This window comes from Phyllobates terribilis, unplaced genomic scaffold, assembly GCF_046119375.1.
Source record: "Phyllobates terribilis strain yellow unplaced genomic scaffold, ASM4611937v1 Scaffold_5__5_contigs__length_657084704, whole genome shotgun sequence".
Classification (NCBI taxonomy): Eukaryota; Metazoa; Chordata; class Amphibia; order Anura; family Dendrobatidae; genus Phyllobates; species Phyllobates terribilis.
The window spans coordinates 390764963-390788657 of record NW_027362765.1 but is presented as its reverse complement, the minus strand read 5'-3'; the positions used below and the strand labels follow the sequence as shown (position 1 = coordinate 390788657).

At 38.3% G+C, this 23695-nt stretch overlaps 1 protein-coding gene across 2 annotated transcripts in view; it reads right to left on the bottom strand.

The window, feature by feature from the left end:
• The window catches only part of ZMAT4 (zinc finger matrin-type 4), a 575021-nt gene that overhangs the window by 498921 nt on the left and 52405 nt on the right, over nt 1-23695 (bottom strand). For both annotated transcript variants that reach the window (XM_073684978.1, XM_073684979.1), the window contains exon 2: nt 3272-3376. In XM_073684978.1, the coding sequence (XP_073541079.1) occupies nt 3272-3376 (105 nt within the window). The remainder of the gene's footprint in view (nt 1-3271; nt 3377-23695) is intronic.

The window sequence follows — 23695 nt, the reverse complement described above, 5'->3', positions numbered from 1 at the left end:
GAAGGTGTTACTCTACATGTAGCATTTAGTGCCGGCATTCAGAGAAGTGATTAGTCTGAAGTCAAACAGAGGTGAGAAAAATACATTTACACTGTCACTTTGGAGGAATATATTCCCTTTGAAGGTAGTTTCTCAAATGTAATGGCTTAAAGAAACGTCGGAAGTTCAAGGTCTTTGTGACTAAGTGATCCTCAGCTTCCTCTCGGGTGTGACATTAACAAAAAGTCTTCTGCTCCTGCTCCTGAAAGACCCCTGATGGGCAATGTGCCGGGGAAAGGTCACTACACATCAGCAATGTGATCAAATATTTACAGGGCATAGATGCGTCCGCCTTTCATCATGGTCAATCAGTTGTGGCAGAGAAATAGTCACTATTGAGGGGAGGACGGTCCGCAGGGGGATAACCTCCCTCTCCCATCAGAGTGGGGGGCACGGTATTTGAATCACCTGACCTCGCGCCGGTCATTGAGGCAGATGTGACTAGTTTTGTGCCGTTCTTAGGGGTTAGGTACATCTTGACTTTTAAGCCAAATACCTAACCTCACCTGGTCATTTTTTTTGCCCCCAAACAAAAATATTGCCTCTACTTTAGCTCTTCAGTGTTCGCACCCACTATCCCTTTCATGGCACCCATACAGTAGGATGCACCAAAAATGCCTCCTACAGAAACACAGTATGATGCCCCACAATGCCTCCCCACACAGTATAGTGCCCCCACATAGCATAATACTCCTCATAGTGACCTTATACACAGTGTGATGACCCCACAGTGCACCCCAGAGTATAATGTCCCCCATAGTGTCCCATCACAATAAATGGTTCCCACCACAGTGCCACCCCCCATACATTATGATGGTCCACAGTGCCTCCCCACACAGCATAGTGCCCCCACATAGTATAATACGCCCCATAGTGACCTTATACACAGTGTGATGACCCCACAGTGCACCCCCAGAATATAATGCCCCCCATAGTGTCCCATCACAATAAATGGTTACCACCACAGTGCCACCCCCCATACATTATGATGGTCCACAGTGCCTCCCCACACAGCATAGTGCCCCCACATAGTATAATATGCCCCATAGTGACCTTATACACAGTGTGATGACCCCACAGTGCACCCCAAAGTATAATGCCCCCCATAGTGTCCCATCACAATAAATGGTTCCCACCACAGTGCCACCCCCCATACATTATGATGCTCCACAGTGCCTCCCCACACAGTATAGTGTCCCCACAAAGTATAATACTCACTATAGTGACCATATACACAATGTGATGACCCCACAGTGCACCCCCAGATTATAATGCCCCCCATAGTGTCCCATCACAATAAATGGTTCTTAGCTAACTGAAAACAAAAAAGTCAAGACTTTGGGCATTTTTATGTTTTGGACAAATTTTGGAAACTGGGTAGAGCTTCCTTGAACAGTGGTTGCCTTGCCCGGACCAACAGATCTGCTATAATTTTCCATAAATTATAGTAGAAATGTCATGGACTGGAGAACGCTTTCTATCGAGGGCTCACAAGCAGAAAATTCATTAAGTGCTGGCGCCTATTGATGAATTTAGGGCATCTTACTACAGTAAACTCTGGATCAGGACTGGTGAACAAAACGCCAGTACTGATCAATTCCCCCTTTATCTTTGCAATCTTTGCTGTCGTTGTTTGCAAACTCCGCTCAGTATATACGGTAAATCCAATCCCCTCTAGGGATCGGGATTTGTTGCTGAGCCAGACCATAACAAAGGTATTTGTATCCACTAATAGGTCATATATGAGGGTATGTGGACATCATAGAAAGTAGTGGAACAATATTCCTACTATCTACTATATGCACAACCAATTATTTGAATGGTCACATGCAATACTACATTTTTCCAATAGTGGCCGCTGTAAGAAAAATGAGTGGTCCACGGCAACTTTCTTCAGCTCTGTATTGGGGCGGTCGGACTAAGACAGCCTCTTTAATGAGTAGTTGTGAACACATATAGGATTGTTGCTTACCCCCATGACCAATAATGCAATGAGAAATATAAACACAACAATCATCTATAAACATTGTTTAATTTTTTTCTAATGTTTATTAATCCAAATTTCTTTGGTGCCTAAATTCTCCCTATATTATTTTAGCATTTTGAGATGTATTTCTCAAATACAGAGATCACAATGACATTTTGACTGCCTTCAGCCACCACTAGGGGGAGCAAAGGAACCTACCGCATATAGATAATTAAGCCATAAAAAAGTTAATAAAAAGTAGAAATGCACATTGAAATGTAATGCCCCATACATATTTCACTATAAGATATTAAGTCATAACCATATTGACTTCCTGGGTCTTAATGTATAACAATAAATGGAATTATAATATGCGAATTGTTGAAATTCTTGCACTTCTTTCCACAATGCGTTATATATGACTTTACATAGGACTGCAGGTAAAGCTTATTCAAACTGAAAAAGTCATCATTATATAGAAAAGAGGCAGTCTTAAAGAGTTAAACTAAAAATTCAATTCCTCTACATCGAATTATCATGCAAGTAAAGTTTGCAAAATGGGAACTGTACTTTCCACAAGCTTTAATCAATAGTACAGTCCAATAAGAGAAACTTTGTGAGAAATCGAAACCTGATTCTTTCTCCACTTATGAGCCACTTCTCCAGCCTCGTGAACTCACCATTCACTTTGAAAAAATAGTCCAACTCTGTCTTCCTCAAGACAAGAGGGACTGCCAACTCAGTGAGGGGTCAGGTTACACTTCCTATTACATTATATGGAGAAGGGAGGCTTGAGGACTTGTTAGAAGCAGTATGAGACACAAGAGAGCTCATGCTGAGCTTTCTAGCAAGTCTTTTACCTCCCAATAGGGCTGGAGTCACATCTACACTGCTCAGTACTACTGTGTAATTTACTCCATGTTAGTGCTGCTTCTGTCTGTGTGCTGAATAAGAAATGAAGAGCAGGAATTCCTCTCTATGCGTTGTGTATAGAAGACATCTTAGCAGTTAGTCACCACCCACCAGCTCAGAGTCAATTGCAAATTAAGAGATAAGAGTCTGCAGAGGAGAAAACTGGTGAAAAATTCAGGATACAAGTCAAATAATTGGCAGAAATATTATTAATCCTCATGCACATACACAGGACAATGTATTATGAAAAGTTTCTTGTAAGTACAGTTCTCCTTTAAACCTTCTACAATCTTCATTTTTCAAGCCTCCACCGGTTACTCTGTATTGTTAAACACAAGTGTTGGATGCGCTCACCTCGTAATGTGCAACCCTCTGAGACTCAGATATTAACTGCGCATTGCAGATTTTGCAGTAAGTCTCTGTAAACAGCGCTCTGTCCTCAACTTCTGCAGACTTCATCTGAAAATGCAAAAACAAAGTGCAATTTAGAATAAAAAATAACAACAGAAATATATTTATAAAGAGAAAATACCATAAAAAAGTTTATTTTTAAGTTTATAACTAAAAAGAAGCAGGGGGGAATAAGACAGAGGAGATGAATTCATCACTGACAGCTGGATTGGCAGCGCTTTTCAGACTGTCAGTTCCATAATAACTCAAACCAACTATTGCCATTCTTCATAACCCGCTCCTAGAATGAAGGCTGAATGCGGACCTCTCACAAAACAACCACAACTTGTTCAGAATTTTAATTTGCTACAAAGTTTGAAGCGAAGTCTAAGATGATCAACATTACTGAGAAAAGGCTTATCCCAAGTCAACGCAAAAAAAACAAAGTAAAAACTGCAACAAAATTACTATACAATGAGGAAGTATTATAATACATTTTTATGGATTGAGTTATGGATCAGATAAATCAAAATTCAAAATCATCATCATCCTCTGTGTGTAGGTAAAATAATTAGCGAGTAGCTGAATTTTGCTTTTGGAAGAGATAACTTTAATTATGTAATTAGTAGTTATATTCTTGTTTATAGGGGCAGTATTATAGTAGTTAAATTCCTGTACATAGGGGGCAGTATTATAGTAGTTATATTGTTGTACATAGGGGGCAGTATTATAGTAGTTATATTCTTGTACATAGGAGCAGTATTATAGTAGTTATATTCTTGTACATAGGAGCAGTATTATAGTAGTTATATTCTTGTACATAGGGGGCAATATTATAGTAGTTATATTCTTGTACATAGGGGTCAGTATTATAGTAGGTATATTCTTGTACATAGGAGCAGTATTATAGTAGTTATATTCTTGTACATAGGGACAGTATTATAGTAGTTATATTCTTGTACATAGGGAGCAGTATTATAGTAGTTTTATTCTTGTACATAGGAGCAGTATTATAGTAGTTATATTCTTGTACATAGGAGCAGTATTATAGTAGTTATATTCTTGTACATAGGGGGCAGTATTATAGTAGTTATATTCTTGTACATAGGGGGCAGTATTATAGTAGTTATATTCTTGTACATAGGAGCAGTATTATAGTAGATATATTCTTGTAGATAGGAGCAGTATTATAGTAGTTATATTCTTGTACATAGGGAGCAGTATGATAGTAGTTATATTCTTGTACATAGGGGCAGTATTATAGTAGTTATATTCTTGTACATAGGGGGCAGTATTATAGTAGTTATATTCTTGTACATAGGGAGCAGTATTATAGTAGTTTTATTCTTGTACATAGGAGCAGTATTATAGTAGTTATATTCTTGTACATAGGGAGCAGTATTATAGTAGTTATATTCTTGTACATAGGGGGCAGTATTATAGTAGTTATATTCTTGTACATAGGGGGCAGTATTATAGTAGTTATATTCTTGTACATAGGAGCAGTATTATAGTAGATATATTCTTGTAGATAGGAGCAGTATTATAGTAGTTATATTCTTGTACATAGGGAGCAGTATGATAGTAGTTATATTCTTGTACATAGGGGCAGTATTATAGTAGTTATATTCTTGTACATAGGGGGCAGTATTATAGTAGTTATATTCTTGTACATAGGGAGCAGTATTATAGTAGTTTTATTCTTGTACATAGGAGCAGTATTATAGTAGTTATATTCTTGTACATAGGAGCAGTATTATAGTAGTTATATTCTTGTACATAGGGGGCAGTATTATAGTAGTTATATTCTTGTACATAGGGGACAGTATTATAGTAGCTATATTCTTGTACATAGGGGCAGTATTATAATAGTTATATTCTTGTACACAGGAGCAGTATTATAGTAGTTATATTCTTTTACATAGGGGCAGTATTATAGTAGTTATATTCTTGTACATAGGAGCAGTATTATAGTAGTTATATTCTTGTACATAGGGGGCAGTATTATAGTAGCTATATTCTTGTACATAGGGAGCAGTATTAAAGTAGTTATATTCTTCTACATAGGGGCAGTATTATAGTAGTTATATTCTTGTACATAGGGGGCAGTATTATAGTAGTTATATTCTTGTACATAGGAGCAGTATTATAGTAGTTATATTATTGTACATAGGGGGCAGTATTATAGTAGTTATATTCTTGTACATAGGGGGCAGTATTATAGTAGTTATATTCTTGTACATAGGAGCAGTATTATAGTAGTTATATTCTTGTACATAGGGGGCAGTATTATAGTAGTTATATTCTTGTACATAGGGGCAGTATTATAGTAGTTATATTCTTGTACATAGGGGGCAGTATTATAGTAGTTATATTCTTGTATATAGGGACAGTATTATAGTAGTTATATTCTTGTACATAGAAGCAGTATTATAGTAGTTATAATCTTGTACACAGGAGCAGTATTATAGTAGTTATATTCTTGTACATAGGAGCAGTATTATAGTAGTTATATTCATGTACATAGGGGGCAGTATTATAGTAGTTATATTCTTGTACATAGGAGCAGTATTATAGTAGTTATATTCTTGTACATAGGGGGCAGTATTATAGTAGTTATATTCTTGTACATAGGGGGCAGTATTATAGTAGTTATATTCTTCTACATAGGAGCAGTATTATAGTAGTTATATTCTTGTACAAAGGGGGCAGTATTATAGTAGTTATATTCTTGTACATAGGAGCAGTATTATAGTAGTTATATTCTTGTACATAGGGGGCAGTATTATAGTAGTTATATTCTTGTACATAGGGGGCAGTATTATAGTAGTTATATTCTTGTACATAGGAGCAGTATTATAGTAGTTATATTCTTGTACATAGGGGGCAGTATTATAGTAGTTATATTCTTGTACATAGGGGCAGTATTATAATAGTTATATTCTTGTACATAGGGGGCAGTATTATAGTAGTTATATTCTTGTATATAGGGACAGTATTATAGTAGTTATATTCTTGTACATAGAAGCAGTATTATAGTAGTTATATTCTTGTACACAGGAGCAGTATTATACTAGTTATATTCTTGTACATAGGGGCAGTATTATAGTAGTTATATTCTTGTACATAGGAGCAGTATTATAGTAGTTATATTCTTGTACATAGGGGGCAGTATTATAGTAGCTATATTCTTGTACATAGGGGGCAGTATTATAGTAGTTATATTCTTGTACATAGGGGCAGTATTATAGTAGTTATATTCTTGTACATAGGGGGCAGTATTATAGTAGTTATATTCTTGTACATAGGGGGCAGTATTATAGTAGTTATATTCTTGTACATAGGGGCAGTATTATAGTAGTTATATTCTTGTACATAGGGGGCAGTATTATAGTAGTTATATTCTTGTACATAGAGGTCAGTATTATAGTAGTTATATTCTTGTACATAGGGGGCAGTATTATAGTAGTTATATTCTTGTACATAGGGGTCAGTATTATAGTAGTTATATTCTTGTACATAGGGGTCAGTATTATAGTAGTTATATTCTTGCACATAGGGGGCAGTTTTATAGTAGTTATATTCTTGTACATAGGGGGCAGTATTATAGTAGTTATATTCTTGTACATAGGGAGCAGTATTATAGTAGTTATATTCTTGTACATAGGAGCAGTATTATAGTAGTTATATTCTTGTACATAGGGGGCAGTATTATAGTAGTTATATTCTTGTACATAGGGGCAGTATTATAGTAGTTATATTCTTGTACATAGGGGGCAGTATTATAGTAGTTATATTCTTGTATATAGGGACAGTATTATAGTAGTTATATTCTTGTACATAGGGGCAGTATTATAGTAGCTATATTCTTGTACATAGGGGCAGTATTATAGTAGTTATATTCTTGTACATGGGAGCAGTATTATAGTAGTTATATTCTTGTACATAGGGGTCAGTATTATAGTAGTTATATTCTTGTACATAGGGGCAGTATTATAGTAGTTATATTCTTGTACATAGGGAGCAGTATTATAGTAGTTTTATTCTTGTACATAGGGGCAGTATTATAGTAGTTATATTCTTGTACATAGGGAGCAGTATTATAGTAGTTATATTCTTGTACATAGGAGCAGTATTATAGTAGTTATATTCTTGTACATAGGGGCAGTATTATAGTAGTTATATTCTTATACATAGGGGCAGTATTATAATAGTTATATTCTTGTACATAGGAGCAGTATTATAGTAGCTATATTCTTGTACATAGGGGGCAGTATTATAGTAGCTATATTCTTGTACATAGGGGGCAGTATTATAGTAGGTATATTCTTGTACATAGGAGCAGTATTATAGTAGTTATATTCTTGTACATAGGAGCAGTATTATAGTAGTTATATTCTTGTACATAGGGGGCAGTATTTTAGTAGTTATATTCTTGTTCATAGGGGCAGTATTATAGTAGTTATATTCTTGTACATAGGAGCAATATTATAGTAGTTATAGTCTTGTACATAGGGGCAGTATTATAGTAGTTATATTCTTGTACATAGGAGCAGTATTATAGTAGTTATATTCTTGTACATAGGGGCAGTATTATAGTAGTTATATTCTTGTACATAGGGGGCACTATTATAATAGTTATATTCTTGTACATAGGGGGCAGTATTATAGTAGTTATATTCTTGTACATAGGAGCAGTATTATAGTAGTTATATTCTTGTACATAGGGGCAGTATAATAGTAGTTATATTCTTGTACATAGGGGCAGTATTATAGTAGTTATATTCTTGTACATAGGGGGCACTATTATAATAGTTATATTCTTGTACATAGGGGGCAGTATTATAGTAGTTATATTCTTGTACATAGGAGCAGTATTATAGTAGTTATATTCTTGTACATAGGGGCAGTATTATAGTAGTTATATTCTTGTACATAGGGAGCAGTATTATAGTAGTTATATTCTTGTACATAGGGGGCAGTATTATAGTAGTTATATTCTTGTACATAGGGGCAGTATTATAGTAGTTATATTCTTGTACATAGGGGGCAGTATTATAGTAGTTATATTCTTGTACATAGAGGTCAGTATTATAGTAGTTATATTCTTGTACATAGGGGGCAGTATTATAGTAGTTATATTCTTGTACATAGGGGTCAGTATTATAGTAGTTATATTCTTGTACATAGGGGTCAGTATTATAGTAGTTATATTCTTGCACATAGGGGGCAGTATTATAGTAGTTATATTCTTGTACATAGGGGGCAGTATTATAGTAGTTATATTCTTGTACATAGGGAGCAGTATTATAGTAGTTATATTCTTGTACATAGGAGCAGTATTATAGTAGTTATATTCTTGTACATAGGGGGCAGTATTATAGTAGTTATATTCTTGTACATAGGGGCAGTATTATAGTAGTTATATTCTTGTACATAGGGGGCAGTATTATAGTAGTTATATTCTTGTATATAGGGACAGTATTATAGTAGTTATATTCTTGTACATAGGGGCAGTATTATAGTAGCTATATTCTTGTACATAGGGGCAGTATTATAGTAGTTATATTCTTGTACATGGGAGCAGTATTATAGTAGTTATATTCTTGTACATAGGGGTCAGTATTATAGTAGTTATATTCTTGTACATAGGGGCAGTATTATAGTAGTTATATTCTTGTACATAGGGAGCAGTATTATAGTAGTTTTATTCTTGTACATAGGGGCAGTATTATAGTAGTTATATTCTTGTACATAGGGAGCAGTATTATAGTAGTTATATTCTTATACATAGGGGCAGTATTATAAGTTATATTCTTGTACATAGGAGCAGTATTATAGTAGCTATATTCTTGTACATAGGGGGCAGTATTATAGTAGCTATATTCTTGTACATAGGGGGCAGTATTATAGTAGGTATATTCTTGTACATAGGAGCAGTATTATAGTAGTTATATTCTTGTACATAGGAGCAGTATTATAGTAGTTATATTCTTGTACATAGGGGGCAGTATTTTAGTAGTTATATTCTTGTTCATAGGGGCAGTATTATAGTAGTTATATTCTTGTACATAGGAGCAATATTATAGTAGTTATAGTCTTGTACATAGGGGCAGTATTATAGTAGTTATATTCTTGTACATAGGAGCAGTATTATAGTAGTTATATTCTTGTACATAGGGGCAGTATTATAGTAGTTATATTCTTGTACATAGGGGGCACTATTATAATAGTTATATTCTTGTACATAGGGGGCAGTATTATAGTAGTTATATTCTTGTACATAGGAGCAGTATTATAGTAGTTATATTCTTGTACATAGGGGCAGTATAATAGTAGTTATATTCTTGTACATAGGGGCAGTATTATAGTAGTTATATTCTTGTACATAGGGGGCACTATTATAATAGTTATATTCTTGTACATAGGGGGCAGTATTATAGTAGTTATATTCTTGTACATAGGAGCAGTATTATAGTAGTTATATTCTTGTACATAGGGGCAGTATTATAGTAGTTATATTCTTGTACATAGGGAGCAGTATTATAGTAGTTATATTCTTGTATATAGAGGCAGTATTATAGTAGTTATATTCTTGTACATAGGGGGCAGTATTATAGTAGTTATATTCTTGTACATAGGGAGCAGTATTATAGTAGTTATATTCTTGTACATAGGGGGCAGTATTATAGTAGTTATATTCTTGTACATAGGAGCAGTATTATAGTAGTTATATTCTTGTACATAGGGGCAGTATAATAGTAGTTATATTCCTGTACATAGGGGACAGTATTATAGTAGTTATATTCTTGTACATAGGGGCAGTATTATAGTAGTTATATTCTTGTACATAGGGGCAGTATTATAGTAGTTATATTCTTGTACATAGGGGCAGTATAATAGTAGTTATATTCCTGTACATAGGGGACAGTATTATAGTAGTTATATTCTTGTACATAGGGGCAGTATTATAGTAGTTATATTCTTGTACATAGGGGCAGTATTATAGTAGTTATATTCTTGTACATAGGGGCAGTATTATAGCAGTTATATTCTTGTACATAGGGAGCAGTATTATAGTAGTTATATTCTTGTATATAGAGGCAGTATTATAGTAGTTATATTCTTGTACATAGGGGGCAGTATTATAGTAGTTATATTCTTGTACATAGGGAGCAGTATTATAGTAGTTATATTCTTGTACATAGGGGGCAGTATTATAGTAGTTATATTCTTGTACATAGGAGCAGTATTATAGTAGTTATATTCTTGTACATAGGGGCAGTATAATAGTAGTTATATTCCTGTACATAGGGGACAGTATTATAGTAGTTATATTCTTGTACATAGGGGCAGTATTATAGTAGTTATATTCTTATACATAGGAGCAGTATTATAGTAGTTATATTCTTGTACATAGGGGCAGTATAATAGTAGTTATATTCCTGTACATAGGGGCAGTATTATAGTATTTATATTCTTGTACATAGGGGTAGTATTATAGTAGTTATATTCTTGTACATAGGAGCAGTATTATAGTAGTTATATTCTTGTACATAGGGGCAGTATTATAGTAGTTATATTCTTGTACATAGGGGCAGTATTATAGCAGTTATATTCTTGTACATAGGGAGCAGTATTATAGTAGTTATATGCTTGTACATAGGGGGCAGTATTATATTAGTTATATTCTTGTACATAGGGGCAGTGTTATAATAGTGTAGTAAAGCGGCTTGCTCGGCTGTACACAGAGGTAGACACGGAACACTGTTTCTTTAAATTTCGGGTTGGTTTATTAAATTAAAACATGTCATAAACCACCCTGGAGTCCATAAATTAGACACAGCGCATTCGGCATAACGGCAAAACAAAAAAATATACAGCACAGTCCGTATATCGGCCACTTTCCAGCCACTCAGGGTTAGTCACACATGGTTCAGCAAAACACATGCAAGCTCCTCTCTGGAGCAAGTCTCTCCAGATAATGACCCCCACCTGAGTCACAAGGCTGGCTATTTACAGCCCAGACCAAACCCTGAGGTGGAGATATAGAGAACAACCTCCAGCCCGCTCTATAGTTGTTCTCATAGGCAACTATTGATCATGGTGTCTAAAGGTTAATGATGTTATAATGCTCCAATAATGTTTTACGCACTGCACAGTGATCCCTGCAGTATATTACCAGCGCTATTACAGTGATCTGACAGTAACAAGTGCTTCTCACTAAATTAGAATATCATCAAAAAGTTAATTTATTTCAGTTCTTCAATACAAAAAGTGAAACTTATAAATTATATAGAGTCATTACAAATAGAGTGATCTATTTCAAGTGTTTATTTCTGTTAATGTTGATGATTATGGCTTACAGCCAATGACAACACAAAAGTCATTATCTCAGTATATTAGAATAATCAACAAAAAACACCTGCAAAGGCTTCCAATGCATTTAAAAAGGTCCATTAGTCTGTTTCAGTAGGCTCCACAATCATGGGGAAGACTGCTGACTTGACAGATGTCCAGAAGGCAGTCACTGACACACTCCACAAGGAGGGTAAGCCACAAAAGGTCATTGCTAAAGAAGCTGGCTGTTCACAGAGTGCTGTATCCAAGCATATTAATGGAAAGTTGAGTGGAAAGAAAAAGTGTGGTAGAAAAAGGTGCACAAGCAACCGGGATAACCGCAGCCTTGAAAGGATTGTTAAGAAAAGGCCATTCAAACATTTGGGGGAGATTGACAAGGAGTGGACTGCTGCTGGAGTCATTGCTTCAAGAGCCACCACACACAGACGTATCCAGGACATGGGCTACAAGTGTCACATTCCTTGTGTCAAGCCACTCATGACCAATAGACAAGAAGCGTCTTACCTGGGCCAAGGAGAAAAAGACCTGGACTATCGCTCAGAGGCCAAAGGTGTTGTTTTCAGATGAAAGTAAATTTTGCATCTCATTTGGAAATCAAGGTCCCAGAGTCTGGAGGAAGAGTGGAGAGGCCACAATCCAAGCTGCTGGAGGTCTAGTGTGAAGTCTCCACAATCAGTGATGGTTTGGGGAGCCATGTCATCTGCTGGTGGAGGTCCACTGTGTTTTATCAAGACCAAAGTCAGCGCAGCCGTCTACCAGGACATTTTAGAGCACTTCATGCTTCCCTCTGCCGACAAGCTTTATGGAGATGGAAATGTCATTCTCCAGCAGGACTTGGCCCCTGTCCACACTGCCAAAAGTACCAATACCTGGTTTACACACAACAGTATCACTGTGCTTGATTGGTAGCAAACTCACCTGACCTTAACCCCATAGAGAATCTATTATAGAGAATCTATGGGGTATTGTCAAGAGGAAGATGAGAGACCCCAGACCCAACAATGCAGACGAGCTGAAGGCTGCTATCAAAGCCACCTGGGCTTCCATAACACCTCAGCAGTGCCACAGGCTGATCGCCTCCATGCCACGCCGCATTGATGCAGTAATTGATGCAAAAGGAGCCCGACCAAGTATTGAGGGCATTTACTGAGCATACATTTCAGTAGGCCAACATTTCAGATTATAAAAACATTTTTCAAGCTGTTATAAATTATTCTAATTTACTGAGATAATGACTTTTGTGTTGTCATTGGCTGTAAGCCATAATCATCAACATTAACAGAAATAAACACTTGAAATAGATCACTCTGTGTGTAATGACTCTATATAATATAGGAGTTTCACTTTTTGTATTGAAGAACTGAAATAAATTAACTTTTTGATGATAATCTAGTTTAGTGAGATGCACTTGTATATAAAGTTGACACAATCCTGCCACTGCTATGTATGTAGTCATGCGACAGTAGGCAAGTGTAATATAGCCAACTTATGAGCATGACGCTGTTTCTGGAAGAAGAAGCAGATCACGTTTCCTTATTTTAGCACAACCCCCATAACATCCTATAGGACCAAAGTATTGAGACCTTCAAGCTAAAAGTTTTAAAGCTTGGCACAGAGGGGAGCTCTACGGACCAATTTTGGTGATTGATGGGGGTCTTGGCCCTACGACCCTTCCAATGCAAACTTCTCACACATCTCTATGGCACATCATACATTCGGCAAACTAGGGGATCAGCCTAAGTCAATTCATCTCATCTTTGCATTAAACTGGTTTCCGGCCAATGTAAGAAAAAATGAGGAGTCACAAGACGATATCTGAAATAATACATACATAAAGCCTTAATTCCTGTCTGCAGAAATATTTCGCAGTCTTGGATGGCATTAGTCATCCTCGGATCCCTTGGGTTATTTTTCCCATTAGGTGCGGTATGAAACTCTTTATTGAATGTCCATTCCGGAATGTTGAGGCTTTTTTTCCTGTTACTTTTCTATTGTCCTCTGATATTTTTTACTGCCACATTGACAAGAGCACGGTGCACGTCTCTGCTGCGCGGAGGAGCCGGCGTGCTATTCTGCTACCTGCGTCTGGCTGATAAGTCAGCATTATTGCTTTGAAATTCAATTACATTTCGCCAAGTCTTCGAAAGAGAACATTGGGCGAAGAAGACGCTGAAATAAAAATGTCTATAATATCCCCGGCTATCTGCAAACCCCGATGTCGAGACTTGGACTGTATATACTCAGCAGCTATTCATCTTACAGGGGCAATTCAATGGTTAAAAATCACGCCATTTTTTTCTATTATAAGCTGTTTTTTCTTATCACTGGACGCTCATAAAAACTCATTCACCGGCTCTGCTATATCATGATGCAGAAGCCTCGCATTCAAGAGGTCGCAGGTTAAAAGCACAACAAGCCCGAATTACCAGACTTGTTTTCACTGCGGTTTCTTCAGTTAGATTGTTGGCAAAATATATCTCTATGTTGGTCGTATGGCTTCTATGTGCGCTATATGGGATCACAAGCTCTGTTTTAGAAATATATGGTAATCTCAAAGGAAATGGTTAAAGTTTTATACACAGGGGCGTAGAAGAAAATATGGGCTCCATAGCGAACTTCAGAATACCCCTCCATAGAAACTTTTCTGCCAAGTCACATTACAAGCGAAAAAAACAGAATAGTGTTACCCTATGTGCAACACACCGCAATAGTGGCCCTTCAGTGCCCCACACTGTATAATAATGCCCCTACACAGGGTCATGGTCTCCCATCACAGTTAATAAAGTATTATTAATTGAAATATCTTTAGTGCTTCGTAGTGGTGCACTCTGTTACCTACCCACACAGTATGATGTCCACTCATTTCCCCACAAACAGTATGCAGGAAGATGCCCCATTCATGCCTCCCACATAATATAATGCCCCCCCTAGTACTCCCAGTGAGTATTATCTAAGAGTGCCCCCACACAGTATGATTCCCCCCTTTGTGCTTCCCGCATAGTATAATGCCTCCTTGGTACTCCAACAGAGTATTATGCACTATTAGTGCCCAGACACAGTATAATTCCCCCTTAGGACCCCCACACTGCATTATGCACTATTAGTGCCCTGACACAGTATAATCCCCCCTTAGGACCACCACGCTGCATTATGTACTATTAGTGCCCAGACACAGTTTAATTCCCCCATAGTGCCTCCCGTACAGTACAATGCTGACTCAGTACACCCACACAGTATTATGCACTATTTGTGCCCCCACATAGTATAATGCCCCCTTAGAACCACCACACAATATTATACACTATTTGTGCCCCCCACACAGTAAAATGCCCCCTTTAGTACACCCATACAGTATGATGCACTATCGCTGCATCCACAGAGTATAATGGCCCCTTAGTACTCCCACACAGTATTATGCACTATTAGTTTCCTCACACATAAAAATGCACCCTTAGTACTTCCCCACACTATTATGCACTATTATTGAGCCCACACTGTATAATGCCCTTTATACAACACACATATAGTATATTACACCATTTGAACCCCTTGCACAGTATAATGCTCAGAATTCTGTCCACACACAGCAAAATACCCCTTCTAGTGCTCCCACAGAAAATGTTGTCCCCTGAGTCCCCACCACATGAACACACACAGAAATAGTGCATCTCAATAATAAAAATAATACTTTACTCACCTAACCCCATTCCTAGGACAAGCCAAGGAGCTTGCAGCAAACTTCTTTTGACCTGTACATTTGGGGGTTCAGAGCAGCCAACATCACTGTAACCCATCAGACTGAACTGGAACAGTTACTGAGTGAATGGTAGAGCAGGGAATTGGGGCTTTCACTTGCAAATACAGTTGTTAGTGGTGCCTGATGACCTCTGACACCCCATGTATCACAGCAGCTGCATGGTCTAGCTCCATTGGAAGTATGTCACTGCATGTACACCACTGAACTGAATATATTGCTCAATGCACAATGCAAATTTAAGCAATTTTCTACAAAGTCTTCATTGCAAATTGTCAACCTCTTCGCTGCTGCATTACCACTAGCTAACTGGTCTGCAAACTCTAAGCTCTGATCCTGGCTCTGAAGGCTCTCCCTGCTCTTCTCACTCTCTTCTCTATGTGTTAGTAAATGTAGCAGTGGAGTGTGGGGGAAAGTGTCACTGCAGTTAAAGAGGAAAGGGGAAGGCAGCTCAATCAGGCTGTGGAAGGTATATGAACCTTCATGAGCTCTAGAAGGCAAAATTAGTCCAGGAATGAAGCTGTGCTGATACATGAGAGCTAGTGAAGACAATAATACACTGGACACACAGACTTCAAGAGAAATGTCTGTTATTAGGATCAGGTTGTAAACTACATATTAGGTGGACTAAATATTAATGGAGACATGAAGACTTGAAAGTTAGTGCAATTTTTGAAAACTGAAGGGAACGACTATCAAATGTAAAAACTTCTATGAAGATAAAGGAACTGAACAGGAAAACCTCTCCCATCTTAATATCATAGTTGGGCAGCTAAGAGCCCAGAAAAGTTAGGTCAGTAGTGTATCACTTGGTTGCCCATTTATTTGAATGGGGATCATGTCAAGGTATTTTGGCTACCTCTAGATTAAACACATTGTGCCTTTCATATAAACCCTTCTAATGACCATGCCAGAAAATGACCACATATATAATGGCAAATAGTATCTCCAAGCACAATTCTTCAGCAATAGTGTCCTCATACACAGTGCACCAGCCAGAGAGCACCCCATATATTATTCCCAGCCTCGCCTGGTCAGGCCGAGAGTGGTGAGGAATAATGGGGGACAGTTTCAGTCACTACATTCCCATCAGGAAGTCATTGATACAATGGGAGCAATCAATACAATGGATCATTCTCAGTGATAGCCCAGACCCTCTGCTGACCTTGCTCACTGTGCTGTGATCTTCTCATTAACTTGTACTGATCGGCAGAGCTATTATTGGGGAGACTGAAAGAAGATCAATCACAGTTTATTTTATAACTAGGTCCGGAAATATCTCTATGGAATGAAAACTATTGACTGCTTCCCGGGAAGGAAGGAAAAGACACGATTAGATACTGTAATTGAATTAAGGGGATTTCAAAGCCGAGTGTCGCTGGTTGGAAAAAACCTTATATATGTCCAGTACAGAGGTGTGAGATAGATAGACAGATAGATAGATAGACAGATAGATAGATAGATAATAGATAGATAGAAAGATAATTAGAGATGAGCAAACCAATATGTTGCAACTCGAATTTGTATCGAATTCTTATAAATTTCCTGTATTTAACAATTTGCAATTTGCTTCATGTGAATCGCTTAAAAAGGCTAAATTTGCTGCATCATACTCCAGCAGCCACTGGGGCGCGCAACGCCCCAGTCTTAATGCATCAGCCCTAAGGTGTATGACAGCATAGAAGTGAATTTTTTTTACCACTGATTAACATCCACTTACCCATAGTCATATATGTGGAGATCACCTTGACATTATTAAGGCTGTGTTTGCATTAAAGATGTTGTCCAGTATTCTTGTATTGATGGTCTGTCTTTGGATAGGCCATTAACATCAGATTGGAGGGGGACTCAAAACCCTGTCAATCATCTGTTCCTGGTGTCAGTGGCGGGCTGGGTGTGATCAGAGAGGAAAAGCACAGCTCCATTAACAGCGTAGGGGCCACAGCAGGTTACTGCAGATCCACCCCCATTTAGGCTATGTTCATACATGTTGGGTTTTTCAGCGTCACAAGTCTATAGCAAAACCTAATCTCTGACAGGAAATCAGCTGCGTCAAAAACAGGTTTTGCTACGTTTTTTGATGCAATTTTTTCATTGTCTTTCTGTCTCTGTTTATGCTTGTACATAAAGTTCTGTGGAAAAAAAAGAACCCCATTCTATTTTGCTATCAAAAACGCTGAAAAAATGCTGATGCTAATTTTGGTGCGTTTTTACTTCCTATGGGTGAAAAAAAAGCTGAAAAAAAGATTAAAAAACGCTAAAAGAAGTGACATGCTCTATTTTCCAAAAACCCAACCAAGTCACAAAATACACAACAACAAAAAACAAGGTGTGGGAACAGAGAATTCTGGTTTCTCGTAGACTTTGCTGGTACTGCAAAATGCAGCTGAAAATTTTCTATAAAAATCTGCAGCAAAAAACGCTGAAAAACCCAAAGTGTGTGAACATAGCCTTATTGTAATACAGGCAGATGTGGCGTAACAATCTGCGGCCACTATACAGTTTTTGCTTGGCTAAAAGGATCTACTTTATGTTTATCTAACAATCTAATGACGCTGAGAAATAATCTCTACAGAACAGGAAGTGACTGCAGAGAGGTGATCTCTACAGAACAGGAAGTGACTACTGAGAAGTGATCTCTACAGAACAGGAAGTGACTGCTGAGAAGTGATCTCTACAGAACAGGAAGTGACTGCTGAGAGGTGATCTCTACAGGACAGGAAGTGACTACTGAGAAGTGATCTCTACAGAACAGGAAGTGACTACTGAGAAGTGATCTCTACAGGACAGGAAGTGACTACTGAGAAGTGATCTCTACAGAACAGGAAGTGAATGCTGAGAAGTGATCTCTACAGAACAGGAAGTGACTACTGAGAAGTGATCTCTACAAAACAGGAAGTGACTGCTGAGAAGTGATCTCTACAGAACAGGAAGTGACTGCTGAGAAGTGATCTCTACAGAACAGGAAGTGACTGCTGAGAGGTGATCTCTACAGAACAGGAAGTGACTGCTGAGAGGTGATCTCTACAGAACAGGAAGTGACTGCTGAGAAGTGATCTCTACAGGACAGGAAGTGACTACTGAGAAGTGATCTCTACAAAACAGGAAGTGACTACTGAGAAGTGATCTCTACAGGACAGGAAGTGACTACTGAGAAGTGATCTCTACAGAACAGGAAGTGACTGCTGAGAAGTGATCTCTACAGAACAGGAAGTGACTACTGAGAAGTGATCTCTACAGAACAGGAAGTGATTGCTGAGAAGTGATCTCTACAGAACAGGAAGTGACTGCTGAGAGGTGATCTCTACAGGACAGGAAGTGACTACTGAGAAGTGATCTCTACAGGACAGGAAGTGACTACTGAGAAGTGATCTCTACAGAACAGGAAGTGACTGCTGAGTAGTGATCTCTACAGGACAGGAAGTGACTACTGAGAAGTGATCTCTACAAAACAGGAAGTGACTGCTGAGAAGTGATCTCTACAGAACAGGAAGTGACTGCAGAGAGGTGATCTCTACAGAACAGGAAGTGACTACTGAGAAGTGATCTCTACAGAACAGGAAGTGACTGCTGAGAAGTGATTTCTACAGAACATGAAGTGACTGCTGAGAGGTGATCTCTACAGAACAGGAAGTGACTGCTGAGAAGTGATCTCTACAGAACAAGAAGTGACTGCTGAGAAGTGATCTCTACAGAACAGGAAGTGACTGCAGAGAGGTGATCTCTACAGAACAGGAAGTGACTGCTGAGAAGTGATCTCTACAGGATAGGAAGTGACTACTGAGAAATGATCTCTATAGAACAGGAAGTTATTAATGAGAAGTGATCTCTACAGAACAGGCAGCAACTGTTGAGAAGAGATCTCTACAGAAAAGGTAGAGATTGCCTGCAGAGAAGTGATCTCTGCAGATCAGGAAGTGACTACTGAGAAGTGATCTCTGCAGATCAGGAAGTGACTATTGAGAAGTGATCTCTGCAGATCAGGAAGTGACTATTGAGAAGTGATCTTTACAGAGCAGGAAGTGACTACTGACTGAGAAGTGACTACTGATCTCTACAGGACAGAAAGTGACTGGTGAGAAATGATCTCTAGTGAACAGGAAGAGACACCATATAAGTGATCTTTACAGAACAGGAAGAGACTGCATATAAGTGATCTCTACAGAATAGGAAGTGACTGAAAATCAGTGATCTCTACAGAACAGGAAGTGACTGCAGACAAGTGATCTCTACAGAACAGGAAGTGACTGCTGAGAAGTGACCTGTACAGGGCAGGAAGTGACTGCTGAGAAGTGATCTCTACAAAACAGGAAGTGACGGCTGAGATGTGATCTCTACAGAACAGGAAGCAACTGTTGAGAAGAGAGCTCTACAGAAAAGGTAGAGACTGCCTGCAGAGAAGTGATCTCTGCAGATCAGGAAGTGACTACTGAGAAGTGATTTCTGCAGATCAGGAAGTGACTACTGAGAAGTGATTTCTGCAGATCAGGAAGTGACTATTGAGAAGTGATCTTTACAGAGCAGGAAGTGACTACTGACTGAGAAGTGACTACTGATCTCTACAGGACAGAAAGTGACTGGTGAGAAATGATCTCTAGTGAACAGGAAGAGACACCATATAAGTGATCTCTACAGAACAGGAAGAGACTGCATATAAGTGATCTCTACAGAATAGGAAGTGACTGAAAATCAGTGATCTCTACAGAACAGGAAGTGACTGCTGAGAAGTGATCTGTACAGGGCAGGAAGTGACTGCTGAGAAGTGATCTCTACAAGACAGAAAGTGACTGCTGAGAAGTGATCTCTACAGAACTGGAAGTGACTTCAGAGAAGTGATCTCTACAGAACAGGAAGTGACTGCTGAGAAGTGATCTCTACAGAACAGGAAGAGACTGCTGAGAAGTGATCTCTACAGGGCAGGAAGTGACTGCTGAGAAGTGATCTCTACAGAACAGGAAGTGACTGCTGAGAAGTGATCTCTACAGGGCAGGAAGTGACTGCTGAGAAGTGATCACTACACGGCAGGAAGTGACTGCTGAGAAGTGATCTCTACAGATCAGGAAGTGACTGCTGTGAAGTGACCTCTACAGAACAGGAAGTGACAGCAGAGAAGTGATCTCTACAGAACAGGAAGTGACTGGTGACAAATGATCTCTACAGAACAGAAAGGTGACTGAAGATAAGTAATCTGTACAAAACAGGTAGTGATTGCAGAGAAGTGATCTCTACAGAACAGGAAGAGACTGCAGAGAAGTGATCTCCACAGATCAGGAAGTGAATGCTGAGAATGACCTCTACAGAACAGGAAGTGACTGCTGAGAAGTGACCTCTACAGAACAGGAAGTGACTGCAGAGAAGTGATCTTTACAGATCAGGAAGTGTCTGCTGAGAAGTGATCTCTACAAAACAGGAAGTGACTGAAGAAAAGTGATCTCTACAGATCAGGAAATGACTGCTGAGAAGTGATCTCTACAGAAAAGGAAGTGACTATTGAGAAGTGATCTCTACAGAACAGGAAGTGACTGCTGAGAAGTGATCTCTACAGAACAGGAAGCGACTGATGAGAAGTGATCTCTACAGATCAGGGAGTGACTACTGAGAAGTGATCTCTACAGAACAGGAAGTGACTGCTGAGAAGTGATCTCTACAGATCAGGAATCGACTGCTGAGAAGTGATCTCTACAGATCAGGAAGTGACTGCTGAGAAGTGATCTCTACAGATCAGGAAGTGACTGCTCAGAAGTGATCTCTACAGAACAGGAAGTGACTGCAGAGAAGTGACCTCTACAGATCAGGAAGTGACTGCTGAGAAGTGATCTCTACAAAACAGGAAGTGACTGCAGAGAAGTGATCTCTACAGTTCAGGAAATGACTACTGAGAAGTGATCTCTACAGAACAGGAAGTGACTGCTGAGAAGTGATCTCTACAGAACAGGAATTGACTGATGAGAAGTGATCTCTACAGATCAGGGAGTGACTACTGAGAAGTGATCTCTACAGAACAGGAAGTGACTGCTGAGAAGTGATCTCTACAGATCAGGAAGTGACTGCTGAGAAGTGATCTCTACAGAACAGGAAGTGACTGCTGAGAAGTGATTTCTACAGATCAGGAAGTGACTGCTGAGAAGTGATCTCTACAGAACAGGAAGTGACTGCTGAGAAGTGATCTCTACAGAACAGGAAGTGACTGCTGAGAAGTGATTTCTACAGATCAGGAAGTGACTGCTGAAAAGTGATCTCTACAGAACAGGAAGTGACTGCTGAGAAGTGATCTCTACAGAACAGGACATTATTAATGAGAAGTGATCTCTATAGAACAGGAAGTTATTAATGAGAAGTGATCTCTACAGAATAGGAAGTGACTGCTGAGAAGTGATTTCTACAGAACAGGAAGTGACTGCTGAAAAGTGATCTCTACAGAACAGGAAGTGACTGCTGAGAAGTGATCTCTACAGAACAGGAAGTGACTGCTGAGAAGTGATCTCTACAGAACAGGAAGTGACTGCTGAGAAGTGATTTCTACAGATCAGGAAGTGACTGCTGAAAAGTGATTTCTACAGATCAGGAAGTGACTGCTGAGAAGGTCTTTTTTTCTGATGACACAATACCTTTAGGATACCACACAAAAAATATATTATGAATTAAAGGCAGTTGCTTGGTGATAATCACTATTGTCTGCTATATTGGTACGCACATGACTTGTCACCCCCTTCTTTCCACAGACCCTAAATCCAGATTAACGGTAGAGTTCTCACGTTCTATCCAGGATGACCAATGTTATGCATCCACTCTACATAACAGGATATTGTACTGATCGGAAATGGGGCTTTTAATAATGGAAAGATGAGTATTTTTTTTCTAAGCAATTCGGCATCTGTCCCTGTCTATGGGGAAAGAAAGCAAGTATTGGAAAAACACTGATTTGTAATCTGCAGTACACAGTTAAGTGATGGCGATGATGTTGATCGCACTTCACACTGACACTCTCTCCGTGCTGCACCTTTAATTTCGCAATCAATTCAGCTTTGAAGTGACAACTCTCCAGCTTGGAGTAGACGGATGGAGGGTATTTGGGTCACTGCCGTGTTTCTATGTTGAGTAGTAATTATATGAGCGCTGCCTCTGATTACTGCGAGAACAATAATCATGTTCCCGGATATTAGGCAACTAATTGCTACGTAATTTTGTGTGATTGAATAGTAATGAGTGAAATTTACCATGAGTATCAGCGCTTCATTTTCTTCTTTCCAGTCCTAAAGTTTCTATTTTCGTGGGTTTTGAGGTGTGAGATTATTTTGATCGGTCGCTAAAACGGGGTCTATTTCAATTCTGCTTATTCATTAAAATCTTTGTGTCGCTCATCTCCGGCGTTTTTACTGCAATGCGGGGATACAGAATACACATACGAGGCCTAAGATTTAGTTTACTGTCCTAGATCTGTATCAAAATAGCAAAAAAATTATCTGTTTTGTAATAAAACTACATTCTGCGAGTTTGTTTCTACGTTACCAGTGCAGCACGATCGACCGGTGACAGTAACGAGCGATTCTTCTGAACCAGGGATGGCTTCATGGACCGGTCTTCTCTTAGTAAATACTTTAATTTCCCATAAAAAAAACAATCTCACCATTCGTTTTACCGTATAATGTACTGGAAAACAGGGAAAAAAAATTCCAACTGCAATGCAATTGTAAAAAAAAAAACAAAACTAAATTCCGACATTGTTTTTTTTAGGAATTTTGATTTTATGGTGTTTTTTTTTGTATGGTAAGAATTACCCAACATTATTTTGTAGGTCAATGCCATTGTTTTTGCATGCTGAACTGCAGATTTTTTTTAGGTACAATTTTCGGGGTACACACAATGTTTTGATCATTTTATATTTCATTTTTTTTTAGGGGGGGGAGGTGTACAGACAAAAAAATGGTAATTTTGGCATTATGATTTTTTTTTACAGCGTTTATCTTAAGGGTTAAATTATTTTATATTTTAATGATTCAAACTTTTATGGGGTTTTATTATTAATTTTATTAATATTTTTAAAAAATGTTATGTTATTTTTCACATTGTTTTTTAGTTTTTCAAGGGGTCTTGAACCTGCTATCTCAGACTGCTCATGTTAGAGATAAAAGTCTACCCTGTGTGTAGCAGACTCAGCTTCAAAGCCTGCCCCAAACACCCACATCCTCCATTAGAAGAATGGGGTCCCTTTGACCTCTGATGGGCCTTCAGAAAGGTGTATATTAGTTAAAAGGTGCTCTCTATGCATGGGG